General features: G+C 39.0%; 2 protein-coding genes across 2 annotated transcripts in view; one reads left to right on the plus strand and one right to left on the minus strand.

Annotated features, from left to right (window-relative positions):
* LOC108607835 overlaps positions 1 to 15,628 on the plus strand; it is a 39,714-nt gene extending 24,086 nt beyond the window's left edge. Inside the window, 11 exon segments of the mRNA XM_033294920.1 lie at positions 1,871 to 2,365; positions 4,204 to 4,242; positions 4,245 to 4,612; positions 4,675 to 6,248; positions 7,141 to 7,191; positions 7,194 to 7,328; positions 7,960 to 8,598; positions 10,051 to 10,430; positions 11,420 to 12,086; positions 12,944 to 13,202; positions 15,042 to 15,628. Coding sequence (XP_033150811.1) covers positions 1,871 to 2,365; positions 4,204 to 4,242; positions 4,245 to 4,612; positions 4,675 to 6,248; positions 7,141 to 7,191; positions 7,194 to 7,328; positions 7,960 to 8,598; positions 10,051 to 10,430; positions 11,420 to 12,086; positions 12,944 to 13,202; positions 15,042 to 15,219 — 4,785 coding nt within the window. The 3' untranslated portion in view covers positions 15,220 to 15,628.
* Positions 9,106 to 9,668, minus strand: LOC117135057. The gene is made up of 2 exons (XM_033294999.1): positions 9,583 to 9,668; positions 9,106 to 9,525 (listed from the first exon to the last, which is right to left on the minus strand). The coding sequence occupies exon 2, from the start codon at positions 9,517 to 9,519 to the stop codon at positions 9,181 to 9,183; it is 339 nt and encodes a 112-aa protein (XP_033150890.1). The 5' UTR covers positions 9,520 to 9,525; positions 9,583 to 9,668; the 3' UTR covers positions 9,106 to 9,180.
* Positions 15,629 to 16,732: the final 1,104 nt, after the last annotated feature.

A 16,732-nucleotide genomic window follows, 5' to 3' on the forward strand; every position in this document is an offset into this window, starting at 1 on the left:
TACAATTGGCCTGCGGCTGCAGCTGACCAACTCCAAGCTGCAAAACAACTAAAAGCTCAGTCAATAAATTGACAATGCCACAAAGGTTAAGCGATATGCAATGAATGGCTCAGTATACTATAAAAATAAACAGCAGTTTATATATATCTATAAGCTGTAGCATATAGAATAGTAAATGTTAGAAAAATACGCATAGCATAATTAAAAACGAATTTGTTAAATTAAATCAGAGCTTGCATCTTTTGTATTTTTAGTTTAGCTAAATTATTATTTAAATTCTTTTATGACAAGCAACAAATTTAATTACTTAAAAATAAAACAAAGCTTGCATCTTTTGTATTTTTTATTTAGTTTACAGCTTAAGCTAAATTATTATTTAAATTCTTTTATGGCAAAACCAAACTGAGCCACGGCTATGTATGTTTTAGTTTTTTATTGCTCACTTAAATATTTAAAAATATTCAGCAGCACACTTGGCATCTCAAACAAGATGTTTTGCATATGCATATTATTTATTTATTCATTAATTTACCATAAAACTAGCTATGACTCAACCCACAAAAAAAACCAACAGTCATTTTTGTTCTTGAGATCTGTTGTTGTCGTTGTTGTAATCAAATTTTATATGCCATTGACTCAGCCAAAAGTTGTTGTTGTTGCTGTTGTTGTTATTATTTTGTTGCTGTTGTGCATTTGCTTGGAAGTGGAGCATTGCGAATGCATTTGCTTTGGCCATTGGCATGAACTGAACCCTAACAAATATGCCAATGCTATAAATCAATAGCCTAATCGATTGCCACAATCGATCTCTCATATGCATGCAAGCTTATTGTTTATGGCACGATCCAAACAACGAATTTCTTAATTGTGGCCAAAAGGGTGCAGTGCCGTTTGATTTTGATTTGTGTCTAACGCGCGTGCTGCGTGGCCAGCTGCCACAGCTGAGAAAGGGCACTACAGACACATCACAAAAGACAAGACACGTTGATGTGCAAGTGGCACACACACACATCACACACACAAACAACTACTTAAGTGGTCGCTGCCATTGGACACACCTAATAAACTTGCAACGTGCAGCAGCTTGGACACAAGCGCTTGAGTCTGTTGCACTTAGCATATGTAATTTGACGCTTTTTAATAGAGCTCAAGTGCTGTTAGTTTTTATTTATTGTTGTTGTTAAAAAGAAATAGCCTTGAATTTGATTTTTTGTACAATTTTGGGCGCTTTAAAATGAAAAGAATTTACCATGACAGCATTTAAAAATAATTCTTTTAATTTTTCATCGCTTGTCATACAATTTTTATCGCCCGATTATTTATAGTTGTTAAAGTAAGTGTTACAAATATTTATAAAACATATTTAGTGCCCATTTTTAAACAAGGTTTGTTTTAAATTACAAAAATATTAACGTTCAACTTTATGGGCAATCAGCTAAAATGTCAATTAGTCCAAATAAACTTATTGCAATATCTTTCATTTCAATCTCATCAAAATAGTATCAAAGCTTTGATAGCTAAGATTTAATTCAAAGCGTTGAATTATCTGCAAGATTAGTTCAAAAATATTTAAACAAATTCTGTGAATTAAATTGAGGCATGTACAATTGTTTTAAAAATGCATTTTAATGCTTAATATCATAAAAATAATCTTTTAGGTCTAAAAAACTTGTTGCCTAGTGTTATTGGTTGGGTTCTGGTTCAAATATTGTCTGCGCTTTCATTTGATATAAGTAATAGCTAAAAGTATTTGCCTAGCCTAGTACAACCTACTAAACTTGTAAACTATACTAAACATATATCCAAACAAGACACACACACACTCAATTCCCACACTCACTCCACCTATATATTCCATACTATATTCCAGATATCCGATTCCCAAAATATCTCACAACCAAATGGCACACAGCAAACAAAGCGTAAACAGTTGGAGGTGCTGCGCACCGCCAATGGCCAAATGCAGGTGATACGCACACAGACAGTACAAAAGACATCATCCACCTCACGTTGGTCCTCCTCCTCCACCTCCACCACTGCCACCGCCACAGCCACGCCCATAGCTGGGTGCTGGGCTAAATTGCAGTCGCAGTCAAAGCCACAGAGCTTAGACATTTGCGAGTTGAGCAATGACGATGATGATGTTAGTGATAGCGATAGCGATGCTGGCGTCGCCATTGTCAATGATGATTATGTTGAGAGCTTGCCAGCGAGTCGCCAGCTTGTTGACGATCATGTTGACTTTGTTGTGATTAATGGCCAGACGGACGACCAAGACCAGGCTGACGACGTCGCTCATTTGCACAAAGTCAGACACAATTTGTTACCCGATACAGCGCCCAGCTTGAAATTGAGCAATCTAATGGTAAGTTGTGCACAACGCCCACCCTCCGATCCAAACCCCATCCGAGACTTGCCGCAAACTGTGGCAGCAGCAGCAGCAGCAGCAGCAGTAGCAACAGCAGTTGCCAACTTTGGCTTTGTAATTTTTCATTTCACTTGTGCGCCGGCTCATTAGCATGTTGCGATGTTTGCTTTTCATTTATCTGCAGCTTGCTTTGGTTTTTCTCAATTTTTTTGTGTAGGGTAAGCTTGCAAGTCCCGGAGACCCATGGGCAGATGTGACCGGGATAGGTGCGCTTCGCAAAAAAGAGAAATTTTATTGCGGAAATCATGAAAAGCAAAAAGGTTAACTAGGCAAATGTCTTATAAGTTAAACATTATTATTATTTAAAGGATTAAAACATATAAGAAATTCCAATTCACTTTCAAAAATTTCTCTACAATAAAATTCAAGTTTTTTAAAAAGCCATTTAATTTCCAATTTAAAAAGTTTAACAACTTTATCACATTACCAAACACGTTGCCAATTCAATTCTAATGCCTGGCAACAGTCAAACATTTTTAATAGCCAACCTCCATTAAGCTTTACTCTTAAGCTTACAAAAAAATACATTTTTATGTTTATTGTGTGGCTACAATCAAAATTATATTTTGGCAAGCCAAACATTTGGGTCAAGACTGCTAAGGAAATCGTTTTGGCTCGCCTGCCGCTTGGCTCATCATCAAAGAAAATCTAAAATGTATTTTGTGCTTAATTATTGGGTAGCCAAAGTGACACCACACTCGAGCCAAGCTCAACGCCCCCACTAGCTAAATGGCTAGACTCATCAATCTTAGCACATAAATTTCTATTTGTCTATTTAGGGGATCAGCGGCGTAGACAATTAGATAGCGTTTTCTAAAGATTTCAAACAGCAGACAATTTAAGTTGAGAATTTGCATATTAAATGCTTATGAAATTTATTTAATTTGTGTACACAGTTTGTAATAAAGTTGGTCAAAACAAAGCTTATTTATTTGCATAGGATTCCTACTTTAGAAATTGCATATTTATTAGAATTTTATTGAAATCTGCTAAATATCTTTGAAGTTATTTTATTGTTTTAATATTAATAGCATATATTTATATTTTGTTTGTGTTTGCTTGTGCGTAAATATTTTAAATTATTTTTATATAAATATATTTCTTTATATAATGTTGTAAGTTCATATTGAAGCTTTTTGCATATAATTTAAACAAATGCTGTTTAATAATAACTGAATTGAAATAGTTTAGTTGATTAATAGCAATTTGGAAGAACTATATAATACTTAATATTAATTATTACATTAATAATCTTTTTCTTTAAATTATTTAAATACTATTTTAACATTATTAATGATTTCGCACAATAATTAGCAACAACAATTTTGAAATATATTTGGTATAATATAATAATATGTATTATGTTCTTAACGCTTTTATGGCATGCGCATTTTTTTATATTCATTAAGTTAAAAAAATATTGAAAATTTAAATAACTTTAATTTTGAATTATTTGCGCATATATTAGAATAAAAGTTTATATACATTTTATCATTATATTGAATTATTATTTCGAAAAATTGCTTACCTAAACAATATTTAATTTAGTTATATAAATTTGTTGTTGCTAAATTAACGACTTAGCTTCAGCTTAAACAAGTGACAGCTCAAACGAGCATCGATCAATTTGGGCGCTAACAATACGGAAATCCGTGCTGAGTACGAAATTAAAGAACTAAAGTGTTTCGAGACAGTGTGCACCCACTATAGAGTACAAAACAGCTTAAGCTTTAATAATAATGCGTTCATTCTGCGCTTTTGTTTGCCATTTACAGAAAAGCAGTTCGAGTATTTCCAGTCAAAGCAGCAACAGCTGGCATAAGATTTGTCAACTGCAGACGGTGGCAAAACGGCAACAGGCACAGCTGGCAACACCCACAGTCGAGCGGGCAAAATAAGCCTACATGCAATTGTTGGACAGACGGCAGCAGCAGCAACATCATCAGCAGCAGCAACAACAACAACTTGGAGCAAGCAAGCTGACATATATGGCAAGAAAAACAACAACAACAACAGCAACAACAAGCAGCGCAGCGTGGGCGGCGCCACAGCTGAAACTGCTGCTGCTGCTGCTGCTGCTGACGTAGCTGCGACGGCAACGCCAACGCAGCGTCGTGATTTGGAAAGTTTCCGGCATGACAACAACGACAACGACAACGACGATGACGACGATGATGATTTGCGGTAAGTGCGTTTGCTATTGAAATTTTGTTGCTGTTTTTATTTGAAACATTTGCGCTTTGCAGACTCAGCGCACGACATCAGCGACGCCAGCAAGTATCCCAATCGGTATACGCGCCGCCGCTGCCCGCCAGCTTCAGCAGCAGCTTGCAACGCGCGCGCAGCATTTCCACAGACGATCTCAGCAACGAATTTCTGCAGCAGCAGCAGCAGCCAGAGCAGGACGCTGAGCCCGGCGAGTGGCAGCGCGTCAGTCAGCTGCGTCGCAGTTTTCAATCGCAGGACTATCATAAGGCAAGCAACAGAGCCAGGCCACGCCCACTGGAGCTGCCCAACAGCAGCGTGAGCGTGGCGCGCATGCGCGCAGAGCTGGAAAACGGCCGCAGGCTGAACACAGCAATGCGCAACAATCAAGTGGATTTGGTAGCCATTGACAACATACTGAACGCAACAGCAGCCAAGCCGCCCGTAGCTAAGCGCAGCACATTTTTGACCGCCGAATCGCTGCAGGAAATACGCGGCAAGCTTAAGAAACCTTTCAGACGAAAGGTTTAATACAAGGACGACTTTCTAGCGCTGCAAACGCCGCCGTCGCCGCCAGCAGCAGCAGCAGCAGCAGCAACAGCAACAGTTGCTGCCACGCCCAGCGCCTTTCGCGCTGTACACAATACGCACAGCTTGGAAACGCGTCAGGCGCGTGTTAAAGAATCCGCCAGCGATTGGCACTTGAGACGCAAATCTTATGGATTTGAGAAAATGTCGCCACCTGAAAATCGCAGCATTTTTCGCGTTGACGCCTCCACCGACAGCGGCTTGGGTCGCTCGGGTGAGCAGCTGGGCAGCTGGTCGCCCAGTGCTGCCAGCAATGCCACCGTCATACACTTTGGACGCCAGCAGAGCAGCGAGCAGTCCGCTCCAGTGGACAGCGAGCTAAGCAAGCGTCACTCGATTGCTGTCGAAGAAACTTGGCGCGATATACGCAAAACTTCGCAGGTGCAAGTCAATGGCAGCGCTGCGGCCACGCCCAGTCAACTGCAGCGCAGCAGCGCACAAAAGCGCGTCGAATTCTGCAAAACTGAGGTGCACTTTGCCGCCGAATCGGGGCGTGTCAATATAGTTGAAACCGATGGCAAACCGCCGCCCACGCAAAACTTTCGCCGACGCCGACGCACAGCCAGCGGTCCGCTGCAGAGTCTGGTCAAGTCAGCCAGCGTCTCGAGCAGCAGCTCCAGCAACAGCAGCAGCAGCAGCTTTGGTACTGAGCCCAATCGACGTCAAACCATTGCCACCAGCACTGTTGCCTATAGAGCAACGCTTATGGAGCCACCAGAGCTGGTCACTCAGCCAGCGGCTGCCACTCAAGTCACAGTGGTTACAGCTACGCCACAGCCTGCGCTAGAGCCGCGCTTCAGTCTACTGGAGTCCACTTCCAGACATAGCTACACCTCCACAAGCGGTGTGGACACAACGGATAATGAAACCGATGAGCTCGCTCACATACGCGGCATATTGAAGAACAAACCAGTGAAGCCCAAGCCTTATCACTTGGGTGAGAATATTGAAAGCGCCGATGCTCTCTGGAGTGTGCCCGCTACCATGAAGAGTGAGCGTGAGCAGAGTCCGCACAGTCGTGAAAGTGGTGAGTGCTGCCAAAAGATTTCATATATTTTTTATTACAATTAATTCAAATTTAATCACACATTAGTGTTCAATTATTTATAAGAAAACAATTATTAAAATTCCAGTGGCATTAAAATGAATTTTTTAATTGTCTGTTTGCCACAGCTTTTTACTTAGAATTTATTTAAATTAAATACATAAGCTATCGATAAGTCTGAAAGTTGTCCAAAATTAACATCAAGATTTGTTTGTTATTAAAGTATGCAATCAAATAACTTACCAAGCTTGAACTCTTATGACGACGTTTTTAAATGCAGCATTGTTTATAATAAGAATTGCATAGATAGATTTTCTAAGCATAAATATTTGATGTGAGCATTTTATAAATATTACGAATAATTTGCAAAAATAATTTAATATCTTGGTAGAAGAAACTGCAATTTAAAATGATGTTAACAAATAATTCAAAATTACTTATGAACTTATGAATAGAGCTACTTAAATATTTAATTTGACTTTGGCTTTAGTTGCTGTTGAAAAATTCAAACAAATAGCTTAAAATTCGTAGAATTCGCTTAACGTTCTTAAAAAATTTTTAAATGTAATAAATAAATAAAAGTATTGCTCAAATTAAAATGTGAATATAATTAATTGTAGCTGTATAAATTAAATCATAATGAAAGAAGGCAAATTGATTGGCACAAGCTATAAGAATTTTACTTTTAAGCGAAATATATTACTCACAACTACTTATAGTTCACTTTTGCAACATAATAAATAAATATAATAAATACACTACACATATAGTTCAAATTCGGCTAGCTAGCAAATAAATTAAGCAACTTTTGTGATTAAAGCACTTGCGCAATTTGTGACTTACTTAATTTTTGATTTACACTGGTAACTTGCAGCTACTGGCGACTCGCCAATCAGCATCAAATCGGTAGCAGAGCGTGTGCGTATTGTGAGCAGCGTCAGCAGCAACAACCAGCAGCAGCACAGCAAGCATCACCAGCTGGTAATGGTTACTCGACGAAAATCAATGTGAGCCTGGGTAACGAGGAATGGACCGAAACAGGTTGGTTAATAAACTATAAACTATAAAATTAACGTTACTTTTTGTTAAGTATCTTGTATTTATTTATCTTGCGTTGTTGTTGTTACTATTATTGTTGTTGTTGTTATTGTGTAAACTCCTCTACTTGTCTCTCCAATTAGTCTTAGACTTGATATACTCGATTACTCCATATACTTGAAACTCGAATCTCGAAACTCGTAATGCATGTCGCTTCTGCTTCTGACTCTACACTAAGCCCCACTAATTAACGCTAAGCAACAATTTAAATGCTAACATTTAACAATTGACAGCTGTCGAAACAAGTTTTAATTAACATTTGCTAAATAATTTTTCAAAATTTTAATTGGCAACAAAAAAAAAAGCTATGATGATTGAAATTAATTTGTATGCATAAAATTTGAAGCTAACTTACAAAAATGTATAACAAACTGTTTTATTAAAACATTTAATTATTTTTTAACAAATTTTAAAGTAATTTTAAAACAAACATTTTAAATAAATTATTAACTTAATAAAGAAATGTAATTTCAATCATAATAAGTCTGTTTGCTAACCCAACTGCCCGCCACCAAAAACCAAAATCCAAAATCAAAAAGCCACCAACAAACATTTGTTTTTTTTTTTTCGCACATTTTCCACCTCGTCCTTATGGCAGGTTCTTCGGTATATTGTCGTCGTCGCAGCAGCGCACAGCAGCTGCTGCTGCAGGATTTGCGCACTCACCAGCGCATCCTCGACGAGGGACTCAAGTCCACCACGCTCATCATGAAAACGATGCGCTCGGCCAGCGAATTCGATGAGGCCATGCGACGTCTGAGCATAGCTTCAATCGAGTCCGCCCTCATCCAGCCCACCATAGTGGTGCCCACACCCATGCTGCGCTCCCATAGCTACCAGGAGCAGAGCACGCGACGTGCCTCGAGCACCTCCACCACATCCATAACGTCGAGCGATTTGTTTGGCAGCACGCTCTACGATTCGCTGCCGCGCACGCCGCTGGCGCCGCCACGCCTCAAGCTGCTGGGCAATACTCAAATTCCTGTGAGTCAGCAGCTGACACAGCTGCGACGACTTTACGATGCTGCCGAGCAGGAAGAGGATAGCGCCGATGAGGAGGTCAAGCGTTACTTTAGGGAGAGCGAGGACAGCGGCGGCGGCACACAGTGCAGCTGCTCGCCCGAGGAAGTGGTGGCGCTCAAGGGCAGCGAGTACTCCAGCAGCTGGAGTCGGCTCAAGGCCAAGCGCACCATCTGGAGAATCGAGGCGCAAGAGCAGACGCTGCAGCGCGCAGGTAAAAATTCCACAAGGGCAATTAGAGGAGTTTACTGTAGGTAGCGAAGCTTTAGTTGAGCCTAAGCAGGAGTAGATATTAGTGTATTAGTAACTGTTATTAAGAGTAAGCTCGCATTATCTTTATATTGAAATTGCAGTAATATTTCCCTTATTTAATGAATAAGTTTAGGAATATTTTTATTATGAAATCATTACAATTATTTTCAAATTTTAATTTCATAATTTTCAAAAATTTGATTCACTAGCAATGTTCATTGAAATTTAGCAGCTTTTTAATATATAATTAATATTATTAATATAAGTTGGATTTGCCTTCCTTTTAACTATAAGAAAACGCTACTATCGATATATCTATCGAATAACATTAGCTAGTTTAGACTTGGAAAAGACACGAAAGTTGCAACTTTCTCATGAAATTGTTGCTGACAAGAGTTCACAAGTTCAAGCAACGCAATATACAGAAAAGTAGAAAGAGAAATAGAGAAAGAGAGAGAGAGAGAGATGCTACAGTTAAAGAGCAACTAGCAGTTGCTTTGGCTAAGCCAACAAGCTTGCCACCTTTATTCTATTTCCGCTACAGTCAGTAGAAACCCTTCAAGAACAGCGCCTGCTCCAGACGCTGCAGACTCGGCATTGTGGCACGGCATTGGAGAAACTCACGCACCAGCTGCTTATTGGCCCGCTCGATGCCTGGGCAATAGTAGCGCTGAGTGTTTGAATCCACATGTAGCCCCAGGGCTCCCTTCGCTACGGCCTCAGACAGTAAATCGCGCACCAGTTTGGTCATCAGCCGCTCGTCCATGTCCAGCAGTTTGGCCAGACGCGAACTAATCTGTTTGGCCGTAGCCGGACGACGGAAACGTCTAAAAGCCTTCAGCAAGCGAGTGCAGCACTGCACACGCATTGAAAAATCATCCATAATTAGCTGAGAATTTAACTTTAAATTAAGCGATTTGCACTATATAAAAATATTAGAGTTTACCTATTTTTCGTGCTTGATTTATTTATAATTGAAATTCAGTTTAACAAACTATTTTTAGCTTTGTTATGTTTTCTGCTGAAATTTACTTTATCAACTGACAATGGAGCAAGCAACGCCAGCAAAGTTTAGTTTTAAAATTTTTGAAAGTATTTGCAACGTCGACTTGGCTAGTTTTAATTTCAACAGCTTTACATTTTGCTTATTTATTATATATAGCAAATTCTTGACATATAACAACATTGAGTAAATCTATGATTTTAATATACATTTTGTTTATTATACATTTATGCATTAAAAGCAATTTGTTGCTACTCATAAACAAATCATATTTATTAAGTTCGCTTCGCTTTGCTTTTTTTACATTTTTGCCACTACTTGAATATTGAAATTTACTACAAATGAATTTGTTAATAATTTAGCAATTAGCTCTGACTTAGCTTAATACTTAACTTTCATCTTTTCTTGCAGATCTGCCCAAGTCCAATGTGATGAACATTGCTCTGCATGCGCCCAAACTGCAGAAGCCCAAGCCAACGCCCCCTACTCTACGCATTGGTCAGCTGGTGCCCATTGCCAAGCCACGTACGCTGCTGGTGCAACCATTGCAGACGCAGCTGTCCACAGACACCGCCGACGACTCTGGCAGCGAGTCCTTGAAGATTGTGAAGGAAGCACGCGGCGCGCGCAAATTACGCGAGCATGAGCTTTCCTATTTTGGCGTGCAGAACGGCGCTCCAAGCAGTCCGCAGCCTACTCGGCTCAAAGCCACGCCCACCAATCCCAGACGCACGCTGCCCACGCGCAGCAAGCTGAGCCACAACGAGTGAACCAAGGCAGCAACCACAAACGACTAAACCAAGTGGCAACTAATTAAACGTATCGACCCGATTTACTTTAGGCCACAGTCCAAGAAGCAAGGGATGAAAGATTTGATGCAGCAGCGACGCAGCTAAACGACATTGCTATGCGAACATTGCCACGAGCTGACGACACATTCGCGTCAAGTCGGCCCCCCCATGCCCGCGAAAAAGGCGCGTTTGCCGCCTTAAAACGAGCGCAGACAGGATTCTGCAGCGCGATGCGCAAGTATCCTGAAGCGAGATGAACGCCATGCTAATGCAGACAAAGGTGGGTTAAGAAAAAGTTGAGCAATCAATTTCATTGAAATAATTGTAATATTCGTATAATAATATAATAATAATTTAATTAAACTAATAAGTTTATTGCTGACTGTGGCAGCATATTTAAAATTACGCTAGACAACAGAATTAAATGTAAAATTGCTATAGATATGAAACTCTTAAGAACGAAAATTAATTTTGTAATATTTAGCAATGCATTGCTTATTTTTTTAGAATTTTTTTAATATTTCTGCCTTAACTTATAGCACGACTATCAAATTAATGATTATCATGATTAATTTAATTAATTTAATGCGCTTTAACACTTATTTGAATTATATTGAGAAACTTATATGCTTGTTATTGAAAATTTGAAATAATTTGAAATTTACATTGAGGGCAATGTAGATTAACTTTTGGGAAGCTAACCCAAAGCTTTAAAAAATAAGAAAATCAGTAAAAAGTTCTGTATTATGAATCTGAATTTCGTTGCTATTTTTTTTTATTGAAAACGTTTTAACTTTAATTCATTAATTTATTTCGTTATTGCTTAAATATGTCAGTTCTTTTAAATGTTTGCTATTTTTATCTGTTAACGGCTCGTACTAGTTAAGTTTAAATTAATATGCAAAATGAGCTTATAAAAAAATGTTACAAATTTTATGTTAATTTTATTAGAAAAATTAATTCTTTAACTCCACACGCTTTGCTTACAGGCACTCTCCGATGAGGCCGCCTTCAAGGATCAGCGCCGACGCTCTTTCTCGCTGCAGCGCCGCAGCAACAAACCACTGGCGACCATCGATGAGAAAGTGAAGGCCTACAATGGCGACGGCAAGCCGCTGGCTGTGGCACGTGGCACATTCGCCTCGGAGGCGCGTCGCAATTCCAGGCAATCGACACCTTCGCCCACGCGTGCGCGCAGCTCCTCGCAGTCCTCGATTGAATGCTGTCCACGCGATCGTTCGCGCTCCAGCTCGCGTGAGTCGATGCCCCAAGGCGGCGGCTCCTCTGACGAGCAGCACAGCAAGCAGCGCGTGGAGCGTTTGCGCCTACGCACGCCCAAGCGTGAGAAATCGCGTCATGAGTCCACAGAGCAACGCAGCGCAGTGCGTCAGAGCAGCAAAGCGCGCAGCAGCAGCGCACACGTGACGTCAACATCATCGTCGCAGCAGCAGCAGCAGCATCACAGTCGCAGCCACAGCCACAGAGACAAGGAGCCCACAGCTAGCTCCAGCTCCAGTCGCCTGGTGCGTTCAGCGCGCATTCCCAGCGAGGAGAGTCGCACGCGCAGCAGCGCACATCGCAACAGCGAACGCGAGCGGGAGCGTGAGCGATCTCGCGGCAGTGAAAAGCATCGGGATGAGCTTACACGCTCACGTGGTAAGTAGTCCATTGCTTTATGTGCATAACTGTATTTCCCAAGTGATTGTTCTATTGCCTACCAAGTTTCATAATCTTAAAATTGCTTTGCAGAGCTTTTTGTTTTGGGGCTGCTTATAATGGGTGCCACCCAGCCGCTTCGGCTGCGCAAGCGCTTTAGGTTAGCTAGAACTAAGAGATCATGACAATTACTAAGCTGCACTCCATAAGGGCAGAGCCCACTAAGAGATCATGACAATTACTAAGCTGCACTCCACGGGGGCAGTCACGCCCACTGCGGCACTTTTCTTGGCACCAAACACAAACACAATCAGTTAAAAGGGAATGAAATTGAGCTTGAAATTAGTTACTAAAAGTTTTATAGCAAATCTGTGCTAATTTATATGCACTACAAATATTTATATATAAATTCTGATTTATTTTTTATTAATTCAATTTCAAGCTGCTAGCGTTGACTTTTTATGACTGAAGTTGGCATTTAATAAATAAATATAATTAAAACAAGCTGCCATAAATATAGTTAAGATATATAACATATATATTTACTTATTATTACTTATTATTGAGCAAGCAGCTCTTTGAGACAAATTTGAGCTCGACGCTAAAAAGTATGCAATACAAATTGTATATAATAGTTCCCAAGTATTTTTCAAAGCTGCTCAACGAATTTCATTCCCAAGCTACACTACATAAATATAAAATTGACACCACATACATAAATTTAAGCACACACACACACACAGTATATATTGCTATAGTTAGTCTAAAAATATCAGCGATTGGATTTTGTTACTTACACTATTAAGCAAATGTTAAAGACAAGAGCTCATTATATTTTATACACACAACAAACACAGGTCACTCCAGTCGCTCCAGACACAATGAGCAGCAGCAGCAGCAGCAGCCACAAAGTCATAGATCAAGCAAAAGCAGTCGCCATCATCATGACACAACAACAGCAGCAGCAACAACAACAACAGCGGCACACAGAAAATCCACAACAACAGCAACAACAACAGCAGCTAAATCAGCATTAAAAGCAACAACAACACACAAAGTAACAACAGCTGCACCTACAACAGCAACAACAACAACAACACCGCACAACGAACTGACGTACGTATACGTAACGAATTTAGCCAATACACAAACCAACGACGAAGCCGACTATGCAAGCATTGATGAGAGCGCAGCAACAATTGCGCCCACACCGCCGCCCATACCGCTGCCACCGCCGCGTCGCAAGCGTCAAAGATCATTAATACCCGTGCCCATACAAACAACGACCACGCCCACTGCCAACGCCTACGAGTATCGCACGCAGCTGCAAATGATACCGCCCAGCTACTCGAATCAGTCAACGCTACGCTGCAAGCCCGCGCTGCAGCCGCGCAAGAGCACCCAATCGACCAGCTCCAGCTTTGCCTTCTTGCCTTACTTGGCCGCCAAGCGCAACTCCAGCGTCAGTCATGTCTATGATAATTATTTGCTATATGCAGCGCCCAGCGCCAGAGGCGCCAGCAAATTGCGTCCCTATCAGCATAATTTGATTAATGAGCATGCGCAGCTCTTTGGCGCTACAGCGCCCGCTGCTGGCGGCGGCGGCGGCAGCGGCGGCCTAGGCAGCTGGCCCAAGCGTTTGCGCATGCGTCAGGTGCGCAGCAGCGTCTCAACGCATCAGCCCTTTGGCATTTGCACATGTTCATAGTTCAGCGCTGGAGTCGAGAGCAAGAGAGCAATAAACCAAATATACCATAAGTCGCACTGGATGGATCTCGTCACAAGCACAAGCTACTTCTCTCACGTTAACTTCCCTTGCACGCCCCTTTTTTTTTATAATTTTTTGGGTTTTTTTTATTTTGACTTGCACGCCAAACGAACAAACACAAAAATTTACAAAACGACTTTCGAGCAGCCTCAATGCCTAACCAGGTTATTCCTTCAAAATGCTACTAATACTAAAATATATATTTTTAATGGAGCCAACGCGCAGATCAACACACAAATCCAATACAAAATCAAGCACAAAACACTTATGGTTCTGTTTTTACTTTTCACAGCGTAAGCGAATACAAAATTTATATTTTTTTCGATTTAATTAGTGGAGCATGTTGGGCGCAATTTATACAAGACTGTAGACTAGTCTAACTATCAATAATAAATTAATAAATTATAACTTAATAACTTACAAAATTATTTAACTTAACGTATGCTGAGTTGCCATAGAATTTTGAATTTAAACTCAAACCAAAGCTGCTAAATTTTAATTAAATTATAGTTGGAAACTAAACGATTTATAATTCGCAATTCAATTTCTAAACATAATTATTACGATATTATATATTTATATATATATAAATGTACATTTGCAATAATCAAATAATTTAAAAACAATAATTCGCAAATTTTTCTATTTTCTATTAAATCTAAATATCCAAATATTTCTATGGCATTCCTCGCATAAATTAGCTGCAGCTAAAAAGAAACCACAGCACGTTTCAAGTAGCAAAACAAGTTTAAAAAGTTTGTCAACAATTTTCTAAACATTTTCGTAGTTATTTCTATTTAATTTTCACTAAGCTCTAGACAACTTTATATATTTCACTTTAGCACACTTTGTATTGTTTAACTTTTGTTTGCATGACTCTCTAATAATTAATAACTCTCTAAGTAGCACTCTCTCTAGTTTGGAAACTAAACTCAACTGACTATGAACATGTTGCTCATCAAATGCAATTGGAAGCGCAAGCTGCAAACCCAAACATCAACATACTCGCTCGTTCTACTCTACTATATATATATATTTATATTTATTCTATGTAGCCAATTAGCAACTGGAGCTGGCACGTAGTACAGTCTGATATAAACTATAAGCAAATGTATAAATTGAATTGTAGCTATAAAAAAATTGATTGCAACTTTGTATTAAAAGCTTTTACTCTATTTATTTCACAGACACGGTAAAAGCACACTGAACGGTCATCACCATCATCATCAGCATCAGCATCATAGCAGTGGCAGTGGCAAGCATCATGTTGGCGCACAGCCGCAACATCATGTTCATAGCCTGACCACAACGACAATTGCAGCAACGAAACATCAAAGGGAACGCCATGGCAAGGATAGAAAATAAATTTGCAGCAGCAGCAGCGACGAATCAACGAATTAATCTAACTTTAACTAAATTAATAGACTTACTAATCACTTATGTTATGTGCTTTGTTTTATTTTGCCAACTGCTTTGGGTAATTTTTGAAATTTTTCTGGCATTTATAAAAATTTCAAGAGAATTGCTTAGGTTGGACTTTTGCTAACAAAATCGATACCTATACTATATATTAACAGTTAAAGCGTGCAAAAAGCAGTTCCTTTCACACACACACACACCAACACCCACACACACATGTATCTGCTGTTAGTTCTTTTGGCATAGAAAACGCAAAATTCAAGTATTAAAATTCAATGCCAGCAACTAAAATTTTGCTACTAACATTTTTTGATAATAATAAAATAAATAACAAATGATACTCATATATATTCTTGTTTAGCTATAAGATTTTTTTAAAATTTGCTCGTTTCAAAACTGTTTGCACTTTATTTTTATTTGTAAACTACATTTTTAAAATTCGATTTATTATTTTTAAAAATTAAAAATAAATATATTCCAATTGAATGCAAGTCAAGTGTATTTATTGCAAACTTAACATTCGTGCTGGCGTTATCTGTCTACAAATATCTATATATGCATATGTAGTTAGATATTATATGTAGTACGGTTAGCCAACAGTGTCGCTGTGTGTTGATAAAAAACGATTTGGAGCGTCGAGCGTCGACGCGTCAATTCGCTTGACGCTCAGTTCTAGTCGTAACGTCAAAAAAGCAACGTCTGCTATAACAAGCGCTAGTCAAGGTGAGCAAAGGCATAGATAAAAAAATAGAATTGTGTAAATTTCAACAGCTGAGCAACGCAAAATGTGACAAACAATTTAATAATTATTCTTATATGTTAGTGGGTCTTAAGGCTCAAGTGACGTTTGTTTCAATATATGTATGATTAATAACTTTATGATGCATGAGTCACAGTCATAGCTAGACAACGATCAATAGCAAAATTTCAGGCACACAGGTGTGCTATAAATAGATAAGGTTTATGGCTGTTTTTTTTTTTAAATACATGTGAAAAACACTTAACAATTAGCTTTAGCTTTGTTTTATGCAAAAGCTTTAAGCTTTGCAATGCACATATCAAAACAGTTTACAAAGATATTTAACTATAAACAATGTGGCAACATTTTCAACAAGCGTATACTTAATATTTCACAAGCTGCACATTGAGTTTTGTTTTAAAAGCTGTAAGCTATGCTAGTGTATAATTTATTAAATCATTTAATTAACAATTAACTATTTTTAGCTACAAACAATGTGTCAATATTTCCTAATAGGCGTATACTTAATATTGTTCAAGCGTGCCGCATAGCGAAATATAAAAAACTTAGTTATTAAAACATTTTACACATGTTGTTAGCTAAAAATTGTTCAACAGGCGTATACGCAATATTTCTTAAGCAGTTTGTATACTTTAGTGCCGCTGCCTAATTATTTTAAAAAAGCTTTTATATTTACCTACAAAATAGTTGCGTTAAGTA

The sequence above is a fragment of the Drosophila busckii genome, chromosome 2L (genome assembly GCF_011750605.1).
Source record: "Drosophila busckii strain San Diego stock center, stock number 13000-0081.31 chromosome 2L, ASM1175060v1, whole genome shotgun sequence".
Taxonomy (NCBI): domain Eukaryota; kingdom Metazoa; phylum Arthropoda; class Insecta; order Diptera; family Drosophilidae; genus Drosophila; species Drosophila busckii.

What these genes read in the sequence shown, in the direction of transcription:
- LOC117135057 (XM_033294999.1), bottom strand. Translation starts at nt 9,519, where the DNA reads ATGGATGATTTTTCAATGCGTGTGCAGTGCTGCACTCGCTTGCTGAAG.